Source organism: Astatotilapia calliptera, chromosome 6, assembly GCF_900246225.1.
Source record: "Astatotilapia calliptera chromosome 6, fAstCal1.2, whole genome shotgun sequence".
Taxonomy (NCBI): Eukaryota; Metazoa; Chordata; class Actinopteri; order Cichliformes; family Cichlidae; genus Astatotilapia; species Astatotilapia calliptera.
Genome location: NC_039307.1, coordinates 4,032,298 through 4,044,423, shown reverse-complemented (window position 1 = coordinate 4,044,423; position 12,126 = coordinate 4,032,298). Strand labels below are relative to the sequence as shown.

Here is a 12,126-nt window from a genome sequence, read left to right as displayed (position 1 = left end):
TCGTGTTTGGAGGAAGAAGAATACTGAGTTGCATCCCAAGAACACCATACCTACTGTGAAGCATGGGGGTGGAAACATCATGCTATGGGGCTGTTTTTCTGCCAAGGGGACAGGACGACTGATCCGTGTTAAGGACAGAATGAATGGGACCATGTATCGTGAGATTTTGAGCCAAAACCTCCTTCCATCAGTGAGAACTTTGAAGATGAAACGAGGCTGGGTCTTCCAACATGACAATGATCCAAAACACACCGCCCGGGCAACAAAGGAGTGGCTCCGTAAGAAGCATTTGAAAGTCCTGGAGTGGCCTAGCCAGTCTCCAGACCTCAACCCCATAGAAAATCTGTGGCGGGAGTTGAAAGTCCGTGTTGCTCGGCGACAGCCCCAAAACATCACTGCTCTCGAGAAGATCTGCATGGAGGAATGGGCCAAAATACCAGCTACTGTGTGTGCAAACCTGGTAAAGACCTATAGTAAACGTTTGACCTCTGTTATTGCCAATAAAGGTTATGTTACAAAGTATTGAGTTGTATTTTTGTTATTGACCAAATACTTATTTTCCACCCTGATTTACCAATAAATTCTTTACAAATCCTACCATGTGGATTCATGGATTTTTCTTTCACATTCTGTCTCTCACAGTTGAAGTGTACCTCTGGTGCAAATTACTGACCTCTGTCATCATTTTAGGTGGGGGAACTTGCACAATCGGTGGCTGACTAAATACTTTTTTGCCCCACTGTAAGTAAAGTGGTTTCAGTGGAATGCAATTTGCTCAAACCAGACTGGAAAAGGTCCATTACGTTGTTTTCTTCAAAAAGTAGTTAAGTTATTCTGCTACTGTTTTTTTCAACAATATTTAATACAAATGGTAATTTTGACCTGTAACTGCCTGGAAGAGTTATGATTAAATATGTTTTATTTTTCCAGAATGCACCAAAAAGACAGTGGACCTCGTCTTTCTGTTTGATGGATCAGCGAGTTTGACTCAAAATGAATTCAACAGAAATAACGATTTTATTGTGGAGATAATGGACAGCCTGAAGAACATGTCGATCAAGGTCAGTTCACTACTGCAACATTTAAGCATTCACAGCTTTTATTTGTTAAGATATATTTACCGTTTAGTGTCGTATCTAAATAATTTATGTTGGTTTTTCAGTTTGCAGCAGTTCAGTTTGCCACAAGAGTCCACAAAGTGTTTGACTTCAATGACTATAAAGCCGGACGTGCTCTTGATAAACTCATGAAAGAAAATCATTTAAAAGGTCTCACCAACACACACAGAGCCATCGAATTTGTTCTGTAAGTTCAGTTATAATAAAAGAAGAAAGGCTCAACACAACTGTGACATTATTTGCATCTTAAGTTTGTTGATTTACTGTTAATGTGTTCATGTTCACAGCTTGGTTTATTGTGTTACAAAAGCTGTTTTTACTTTTGTTTCAGTGATGAAATCTTTGACAACAAAGCTGCAGGCGCCTCTCCTGATGCAACTAAAGCTCTGATTCTAATCACAGACTTAGATCCCTCTGATACAGACAGAAAAGGGATAATTAAAAAATATGATGAGAAAAATATAATTCGTCTTGTTATTGGGGTAATGCCATATATCATGTCTCCTTTTTTGTCACGTTTGGTTTCTTCTGTTCACTTCTGTATAACAATCAATGCTCTTTTTAATATATGTGATGAATATGAGTTTATTGTTGTGGGTCAGAACAAGTAAATTCCAATTTTTATTCTAATGTTGTGTTTTTTTCTTATGCTGATGTCAGACTTGGAACTCCTTCATGTTTTAAAGCTGTGTTCTGGTTTCAGATCAAGGATGCAAAGCTGGATAAATTTAGGGCCATCGCTTCAGAACCAAAAGACAAAAATGCCTTCAAAATTGAGAATTATGATGGACTCACAGGAGTACTGGAGAATTTTCAGAAAGATGTCTTTGTTATGGAAGGTGGGGTCTAATTTCTTTCAATCAAGAATCAAGAATTCATGTCATCTTCCACATGTGCAGCTGTAACGTGTACTCCCTGATGGTCCATATTTAGGTTCCAAAGGGGCTCAAGCAAGAAACCTGACTGATGAAATGTCTCAGAGTGGATTCAGCGCTATTTTCAACAAGGTGAGCAAAATCTATCTGAGCACCCTAAAGAATCATCTGGAAATCAGACTAAAGCAGGGGTCTCAAACTTAAATGAGCTGTGGGTCACTGCCTGCACTGTCATCTCATGTGAGGGCCACTTTTAGTGTTCAGTAGTACAAACAAGAAAACACCCACAAATATTTCCCAAAATGTAGTGTTTTGTTTGTTTGTTTTTTAAATTTCAAATATTGTATAACAAGACAAAACTGCAAACATGAATGCACATTTTTTCTCACACTTAACTAACTTAAGCCTTTCATTGACCTACCAAATAAGCGAATTGGTACTCTCTTTCTGGCCAGACACAAGTGCAGACATAAATGTACAGTGAAGGGCCAAATTGCATTATATTTCTTCATATCAATATACGGAGTTTGAGTGAAGGACTTTATCCATGCTAAATTTAGCACTTCAGCATCCTTAAAACTTTTCTGCTGCTGACTAACTGGAAAATGAGTCCAGCTGCAGCAGGTCAGATGACACAGTTGATCTTCCGCTTCCTTTTCTAACCATACCTGGGATTCCTGTTTCATTACACCTGCACATTCCTGTTTATAGGATACACTGATTCTGGGTTCAGTGGGAACAAACAGCTGGCGTGGTTCTCTCCAAGAACGTCGAGATAAAACAGAAACAATTGAGGATCAAGAAATGGAGATGGACTCCTACATGGGTAAACTTTATTTACACATTATCTGATGTTTCTTTTTTAAAAATAAGATTTCGTTATTTGGCTCAACACTTGAACAAATGAACTTTGGAAGGTTCCAGTCTAAATCAGTTTTAATATCTTCCAAGTACAACAAATACACACATTAGTTTTTCAAATAAAAACATGTTGTGTGTTATATTTGCCTCTTGCAGGATATTCTGTCTCTGTTGGAGAGAGAGGTGGGGTTTCTTTGTATTTCACGGGTGCACCCCGGTTTCAGCACACAGGACAGGTTGTACTTTTCAAACAAAACAGCAACAACTGGACCACAGCACAAAGAATAACTGGAGACCAGGTCGGTTACTTATATGGTAATTTTACTCTTCATATGGCTCAGTTTGTTTTTGGAAGTCATTGTGTGTCACCATGTCATTGTTGATACCTGATTGTAGTGTTGCCTTGAAATAAATGCAAATTTTCTTGATCAAATCTACTGTTATTTCTATTTTAAATCACTTCTATGTGTAGATCAGCAATTCACATTAACAATTATAGAAAGGTGCTCTATATTATAAAGTAAAGACAGTGAAATATTAGAGAACCACAACAAGCAGACGATCAGCATGATCAAACACTTGATTGAACTCTAGTAACAGGAACAGACCTCTAGCAGACTGGTTGAGATAAAATAAGACAGAAAATAAGAGCATGGAGATAAACCACAAATGTCAAACATGACAAAACACAAGCTAAAGGAGAGAGAAGACAGAAGTCACCAAGGTGCTTTAGTGATATCCCTAAATGATATAAATCTATAATTAAAACAACACTGAACTAATGATATAACTAACTTGTCAGATCGGTTCCTACTTCGGCGCCGAGCTGTGTTCGGTGGATATTAACTCAGACAGTGACACTGATTTCCTGCTGGTGGGAGCGCCAACGTTTTACCAGCTTCAGGAGAAGAAAGAAGGTCAGATCTACATCTACACTCTGACTGATGAGGTGAGCCACCACTTTGTGATATTACAGTGTGACATTCAATGCTTTCATGATCAAACTCAATGAACTAATCTCCTCTTTTCTCATAGCTGCAACTGAAAAGTGAACTGATTGTGATGGGACCATCCATGGGTAGATTTGGCACCACCATATCCAGCCTCGCAGACCTGAATGGAGATGAACTCCGAGACGTTGCTGTCGGAGCTCCGCTTGAGGATGATAACAGAGGTGCTGTGTATATCTACCATGGCAACAAGCAGAGAGGAATATGCAGCACTTTCAGCCAGGTGAGAGACGGACAGAGGCAAAAAGGTGACCATAAATAATCAGCAATTTCAGTTTCCCTTCTTATGAATCCCTGCTTATCAAACTATATAAACATAAAAGATATTTAAAGCTACTGTGTCATCTTCATCTGGTTATTACATTCCTCAGGAGCCCCTTGAAGTTAAAAACTTCATTCTGCAGGACACTGGGCCAACAATTCCAATGACTTCAGATATGAAAACACCTTATTTTTATAAAAATTCTTGGTCTTGGACCTGGGGTTTAAATATTGGACTTTATTGTTCTATATTGGTTTCTCAGTTGCTTATCAGTAGTATATAACTGATAGGTTTGCTCGTTCACGTACGTGCACGCACACATTCACATTCATGCATGTGAACATGTGCGTGCACTACCCTATCCAGAACTGACAGGCTTGCTCGTTGACGTAAACCCCGCACCTGTTTCCTCCTAGTGGGTGTGTTTTAATTAGGTTTTAATGTTTTCTCTGTTGATGATGTATTTCGGTTTTCAGTGTGAATTTATACAAACAGGAATTACTTTTTTATAGATGGAGGATCCAATTTTTTAATGTTGTTTTATCCTAACACTATGGAAAAGCCCTACAACAAGACTTGTTTGTTTTTAATCAGCAATCTGAAAGCTACATTTTCTGGATTTGTTTTTTAACTTGGAAAATAAAGCCTTATAAGAGTATTACTATTTCTAATTGTGGAGTGGAAGACCTATTTGGTTTTTTGGATGTTAGAAGCAACCTTATTGGATTTGTTTGACCCCCGTTATCTTACCCTCTGCAAGTCGAATTGTCAGTTAGACCAACACACGATCTTGCTCAACCTCCTGTTTTGCTTTCCTTTTATAGCTCTTTCCTGTTGGAGGACGTATTGTTTAAATCATGTGTAGTCTGTCTGAGAAAACGCAGTCCAAACCTTTGAAATGTCCTTTCATCAAAAACATTTGATGTCTGATGGCCAGCATTTGTTTCCCGAGAATTTGGACACCTACGGACATGTGAGGGCGTCCTGGTGTGTATCCTCAGTTACCCCCACCCAGCTGACACGTTTGCTCATCCATGTAAATGAAGTATTTTAGGGATCTACATTTCTAAATGTAAGACAAATACCATGTATTGAGTTCGGTGCCATCTTCAAGCGTAGACGTGTTATTAACAGGCCATATATTATTTAATTCAGTGTAATTATACGTAGTACACTAAGTATTTCGGTTTTCAGTGTGAATTTTATAAAAAAAGGAATTATTTTTTTAAACATGCAGGATCAAATTATTTAATGTTGCTTTATCCTTACACTGTGGAGAAGCCTTAAAGAAAGGCCTTCCTTGCGTTTGCGTATCAGATTTGTTTTTAACTTGATAAAACACAGTGTTAATCTTTTTTTTTTTCTTAAATCAGCTTTTTCACAGGTATCTGGGAAAACGCAGGACAACTTGCGTGAACTACCCTCCAGAACTGTCTAGAGTTCAAAGACTATGCGTCTCTTTTTTTTGCCTGTCCCGTTTGGCTCTTTTGCCATCAGAATTATTGTTTAAAGGCGAAGAAAGATGCCCAACGGATTTACTTTACCAAATGGACCATCCCAGACTTGCTGTAATGGTCTATTTGATTCACCTTTTATTGTTTATTTTATTTTCACTTGCTAAATACGGGACAGACTTGACTGGGGAAAAGAAAGGGGAGAAAGAAAGAGGGAAAGAAAAACAGCGGGGAAGAGTAACGGTGATAAAGGGCAAAAAACAAAAACCAACAAAATAAACAGACAAAAAATACATATATCAATCACCTGGATCACCTGTTGAGAAAGAAAAAAGAGAAAACAAGCAGAAAAAAAAACAATATAATAAACAACATCATCACGATGATCTATGGGAATATAACAGTAAATACTAAATATTAAACATTATTGTGCAGCACGTAAGATCGACAGCACACAGTGTGCTTTGAGGTAGCAGCCAAAAAGGGTGTAGTTTGTGGGTGTGATCACCCGTGTGTACACCTGTGAGCATGAGCGCGCTTGTATTTAAAAGGTTCCCTCATGTAATGATCTGCTAGAGGGTGTGGGGGAGCCACAGCCCTATCCTCCAGGGCATGAAGCAGGTATGGAGGAGATCAAGACTCCAGACATCCAGAGGCCCCAAGAGCAAAGGAGACCAAGGAAGAACAAAAGAGGGGCAGCCGCGCCACTATCCCAGAAAGAGCTGAGGAGAGCCCCAGATGAGGGGTCACACAGCAGCCGCGGAGCAGAAGACAGGGGGGGTTGCAGTGACGCACCCGGGAGCTCCGCCGGCAGCCAGCCGTGCCAGAGTGACCGAGCCCCAGGCTGAGAGGCCGAGGGCACCCCACCCCCGAAGTGGCCCGAGCGAGCCACAGGCGCCAGGCCCCGATAAGCGGCCGCCAAGGAGTGAGCCGGTGTGTACCTGGACGCCCATCCCCGGACACAAAGAACCACCAACGCACCGATGTCTGAGGGAGTCTGCCACTGGCAGGGGGAGTGGTGGGGGAGATAGGCCTCCATACCTTGGAGGGCCTGAGATGTCCCCAGAGAGGTGGCGTCTGATACCCGACCTGACATATAGACAAACATCCATTCCCACCCTCATGCTCTCATATGCAATTACTCAACACTCACCCAACGTGGAGACAGACATAAAGAGACGCTGTACACACGATCACACTCCCCAAGCGTACTCTAAGCCCCAGGTCTAGGTACCCTTGCCCCTGGAGGGGGAAACTGCACCCAGACCCAGGTGGTGTTACCCTTTTCCCTGCGGTGGGGAGAGGCAGACCACCCCGACTCCGCAGCAGCAGGGAGGCCCCACATTCCAGACCCCAATCGGACGGCCAACTCCTCCTCCTGGCCCCCCCGCTCCAGCAGGCAGCAGAGAACGGGGGTTTGTGAAGACTCCAAACTTCCCTCCGCCCGCTCATTGTAGTGTTGATGCATGTGTGTTCTAAGGTGCATTTAAAACCCAGGAGGGCATGGAGCTGCCTGCCAGAGAGCAGCAGGTAAGCGCATAGCCCCCCCTGATAGCCCTCAATGTCTACGTGTATTTAAAATTGAGAGGTGGGCAACGACGCCAGGGGTGGGGTGTACACCCTGATGGTAACTTGGATTCTGTGTATCGTGCCCACCCCCAAGATCCTATATGTATGTGTAATGAGAGTGTGAGTAATGTGAATGTCTAAGTTGTGGGATAAAATTGAGGCAGAGGCAGCCAGAAGGGGACCGGGGGGGGGGGTAGCCTCCTCTGCACCCTGGTGACATACCCCTACTCCAAGGCCCTGCATGTGTGGGTGGTTGTGGTGGACCGGGAAGAGGGAGGCAGCTGGAGATGGGGAGGGAAGGCCTGTGTGTCTCTTTAAAATCGTAGATGTTGAATTTTAGGCTACATGTTATTTATCTCCCACTGAGTCTGTTTGTCATATGCTATGTATAAAGGCTCTGGACCTTTCCAAAATGGCGTAGATCTGGCTATAGTGTGATTAATTTACCACAATTTCAATTTCTGGGACATTTTCAATTTTCACTCCTGTGACTACGACGAGTGTGGCTAGTTTTTTGTCTATTTGTGAAACTGAGCATGGGTGTGGACACTTCAAACTATACTGAGTGATGTGAGTTTTGTGCTGGATCACTTTCTTCAATTGTTAATTTTCTGGGAGCCCTGAAGACCCAAATTAGGGCTTTCAAGTTTTGCCCTGCCCCCCGGTCTGTGCAAGGTTGTGCGGCAAATCCCAATGTGGATGTTGAAGGTCCAGCCAGTCGGCGGAAAGACCAATTGATGCCTGGACGTGCATTGGAGCCGCAAAAAAAAATTGGATCCTCCATCTATAAAAAAACAATTCCTGTTTGTATAAATTCACACTGAAAACTGAAATACACTCCTAATCAAACAGATAAAACATTAAAACCTAATTAAAACACACCCACTAGGAGGAGACAGGGGGTTACGTCAACGAGCAAAGCTGTCAGTTATATACTACTGTTATCTACGTTTCTGCATAGAACATATTATATTTGTTCCCTTAGTATTTTCTCCCTCATTCTCAGGTGTCTTTATTCATGTCAGATAGCTGAAAGGCTACTACGTGCAGTGGACCCAAAAACAGACTCAGAGTCTGCTTACTTGGAAAGTGGGGAGTAGGGATGGGTATCGTTTAGGTTTTATCCGATACTGGTGCCAAACCGGTACTTTTGAAACAGTGCTGGTGCTTAACCGGTGCTTAAAGAATGGAAAACACAAACTTTGTCCAAAAACCTCTCATGTTTAGCTGTTTTTTTGTAAAAAGATAACAATGTTAGCCTTTTTTGCAGCTATGGGGCATATATGGCATCACTCTTGGCTGGAAGCAGTGCTTAAACAATGGAAAAACACCAACTTTGTCCAAAAACCTCTCATGTTTAGCTGTTTTTTTGTAAAAAGATAACAATGTTAGCCTTTTTTGCAGCTATGGGGCATATATGGTATCACTCTTGGCTGGAAGCAGTGCTTAAACAATGGAAAAACACCAACTTTGTCCAAAAACCTCTCATGTTTAACTTTTTTCCACTTTTTCTTTGGTCATTTTAGCCTTTTTGGCCAGGGTGAAGGGAGTATCTGCCATCAAAAAAGAAGACAGCCGCATGTAACTACGATGGTGTTTGCTAGTTCACCTTACATGCATTAATTTAATAACGTGGTTAGCCTACTCAACGTAAATTACACACGAACAACATTAAGCTCCTCACGCAGAGAAGAACGGCTACTGCTGCCGTCATCATCCGTCATCATTTCTGCTACACTGGCAGGGCTAGGGGCCAGGACTCTCCTCTTCGGGTTCTTGGGGATGTTGCTAACTCCGGGTCTGATAACAGGCACCACACCCGCAGTAGATGTGCTCGGTGTGAGCTCTTGCAGCAAGCTATCAAATACGGTGCATTTCTTGGCTTTTAAAAAAACGCTATGCGTCGCCAGGTGTTTCATCGGATTCGAGGTGTTACCTCCTTTGACAGTATCACAGTATCAGCTTAAAGCACTTGTTGCAGGCTGCTGAGTTTGCATCTTTTGCTGTGAAGTACAGCCAGACTTTTGACCGCTTCGCCTTGAGCATTTTTAATCTGTAGCTCTGCTCTAAAAGAACGTACGTACCTGGGCCCGCCTACTATCCTTGGAAAGGTAAAATGATTGGCTAGAATCCAAAGTGTACGACATCTCAGGAAAAATAGCACCGAAATAAAGCACCGAAATAAAGCACCGAAATGTGCGCTGCTTTTCGGTCTGGTTACTACCGTTTACCGGTACCCATCCCTAGTGGGGAGTAGTGCGCTCTGAGGGGGAGTGAACTGGGTGAGTGTCCAGGCTTAAGGTGAACTGAGCAAACCAAGATGTCTGACCTTTTCTCTCCTTTGCACTGACCTGGAGGTAAATGGTGAGAAGGAGGGCAGGCAGGTGAGATGTTTGAGCTTTTGCTTTTTCCAGAGCAGTGATCGAGGAGTAGACTAGCAGCAGAGAGAACCAGTAGAGCAACAGGTAAGTTTCAATGCTGACCCAAGGAAGAGGAAACTGGAGGTGCAGGTAGACTGATGTTAACACTAGGAGTAACAAGGTAAAGCTTAAACATTGAGGCCAATTTATCACCAAGGGGTAGCAGACGATCTGGTGGAGAGTAGAAGTCTGTGCTGTTTATAAATAGCGTCCCACTGAGTTATTTGTTTCCTTTGCCTTGTGTTTAGTTTATTTCCATCCTTCTATCTCATTGACTTGATTTTCATGTCTCATTATCCTCCTCTGTCCACTTAGCCTTAGCTATTGTCCACATAACAATATTTTCTATTTACACTTTGCCACAGCATCGTATTTCCCTCCTCACAGCAAGCAAAATTATTTGTCCATTTCCAGGTCAGTGACTCCAGTTAGCTGAGGTAAAACCTTGCAGACAGCTAGGAGCACAGTTGTCCAAACAAAACAGCCATCTATCTGTAAACAGAAAAGGCTTCGATGAGAGAGTGAAGAGGAAAATGTATAAATACAACTTTTGTCTCCACCATGCAAGATGAGCATTGTTTTAGCTGTCAAATCTCTTGTTCCAGAGAATCACAGGAAAAGAAGTCACACCTGGGATAAAATTCTTTGGACAGGCCATCGATGGAGCTATTGACCTTGGAGGGAACGGACTCCCAGATATTGTGATTGGATCACAGGGTGCTGCTGTTGTCTTTAGGTATCAGAACTCTGTGCACGATTTATGTTGCTAAGTATTGTACATATCTACCTTACAAAGGCTTGATGCCAAACTACATACAAGATGCAATTATAAAAAACAAAAAATCTTTCCTGACTTAAATTTACTCTCCACCGCTCAGTTTAACTCATTTTGCCCTTTGGATCACTTCCTGTGCTTCTGCTACATGTCGTCCTTAGAAGCCTTGTTCTGACCAGCTGTCTGCACCTTTGCAAAGCGCTCTGCTTCTGCTCTACTATGTCAAAATAGCAACCCTCATACTTTGTGTTTTTTTCCAAAATTAAAATAAAGTTGGAGTTATTTAAATGCAACCTCAGATGGATAGCCACATAACACTCACCAATTAGTTACACTGTGGGAATGTCTTAAAGGCAAAGACCTGGATGGCCTTCAGCTTGCAGGCCCGTCTTTTTTTGGAACCAGCTCCCACATTAGATTCTGGAGATAGCTACCATCACTACTTTTAAGATTAGGCTTAAAACGTTTCATTTTGATAAATTATAACGTTGAGGCTGGATCTGGTGACCCTGAATCTTCCCTTAGATAAGTTAGAACTAGAACCAGCATGCTGTGGATTTTGTACAGTCTTTACCTTACAATACAAAGTGCCTTGAGGTGACTGTTGTTGTGATTTTGTGCCATAAAATTATGTCCTGGCACATAAAACCTTACTACTGAAATGCGGAAGTACGTTCTATTTTGACACGCCTGTTCATAAATGTCTTTCAGGGCCAAGCCCATCTTTGACGTGATGGCTCATCTAACTTTCCAACCTAAGGAGATAAACACTGAGATATTTGATTGTCTGGGTGCCGATGAAAATTTACCTATGGTTACCTTAACAGCCTGTTTTGAAATGGTAAAAGTAACAAAGAGCAAACAAGGTAGGTACCACATCCAGTAAAGATAAACAATTAAAAACTGCTGATTGCATCCTGTAAATGCATCAGGTCTGGACTGAACATCACATTCACAGTCGCTGTGGATCCGATGAGACAAAAATATCGAGGTTTCTTCAGTCAAACTGATAAGACAGCCAGAAGTCTTACCTCCACCTATGAGATGCTTGATGAAACAGCTTGTTTTAACTTCTCCATCTACATGCATGTATGAAGCTAATAATATTTGCAAATATACTTAATCTGTTTATAATAAACTTTCCCATTCTGATCTTTGACTTAGCTTTTCTTTACTTTTCCCCATAAAGATGACATTTAATTACTTCAAGAGTTACTCCTAGTAGGCTTTCAAAGGGGTAAAGAGATAAAAGAATAACAGTAATGTTAACCATGATCCTAATCCTTTGTTATCCTGTCCTTTAGCTTTTTTTAAACTCAAACTTTCAGAGATAAACAAATAATTTCTAACTCTATATAACAGATAAACCTTTTGTTCTGGTTTTGCTTTACAGAAATGTGTGAGTGAATTATTGTCACCTATCAGCATCAAATGTAACTTTTCCCAAGCTGACAATGAGACTGCAGCCACCACCCTGAATGTGGACAGCAAACGGCAGTCCGTTGTTGAGGTATGTACGGTGGCAAAACACCATACAATGAAATTAAATGTTAAATGGATCGGTACTTATATAGTGCTTTTCTACTCTACCCTGAACACTGACAGTTGCATTTCAGGGTCAGGGTACTGGGCCGGGGGCGGCATTACCTGGGCTAACGGTACTCTGGGGTCTTGGGTTGCTTAGGGTTAGCATGTGGTTTGTTCAGGTGTTTGCAAAGGCCCAAAGTTCTGTTAGCAACATCATGCATTTGTTTCTGTTCTCGATGCAGTTTCCACTTTACC

The 12,126-nt window shown here is 41.7% G+C and overlaps 1 protein-coding gene across 2 annotated transcripts in view; it reads left to right on the top strand.

Annotated features, from left to right (window-relative positions):
• LOC113023602 (integrin alpha-L-like) overlaps positions 1 to 12,126 on the top strand; it is a 29,865-nt gene that overhangs the window by 7,906 nt on the left and 9,833 nt on the right. For both annotated transcript variants that reach the window (XM_026169779.1, XM_026169778.1), the window contains exons 7-19: positions 931 to 1,061; positions 1,163 to 1,305; positions 1,450 to 1,600; positions 1,822 to 1,957; positions 2,052 to 2,125; positions 2,705 to 2,819; positions 3,011 to 3,153; positions 3,657 to 3,803; positions 3,890 to 4,087; positions 10,175 to 10,305; positions 11,056 to 11,210; positions 11,303 to 11,433; positions 11,738 to 11,854. In XM_026169779.1, the coding sequence (XP_026025564.1) occupies positions 931 to 1,061; positions 1,163 to 1,305; positions 1,450 to 1,600; positions 1,822 to 1,957; positions 2,052 to 2,125; positions 2,705 to 2,819; positions 3,011 to 3,153; positions 3,657 to 3,803; positions 3,890 to 4,087; positions 10,175 to 10,305; positions 11,056 to 11,210; positions 11,303 to 11,433; positions 11,738 to 11,854 (1,772 nt within the window). The remainder of the gene's footprint in view (positions 1 to 930; positions 1,062 to 1,162; positions 1,306 to 1,449; positions 1,601 to 1,821; positions 1,958 to 2,051; positions 2,126 to 2,704; positions 2,820 to 3,010; positions 3,154 to 3,656; positions 3,804 to 3,889; positions 4,088 to 10,174; positions 10,306 to 11,055; positions 11,211 to 11,302; positions 11,434 to 11,737; positions 11,855 to 12,126) is intronic.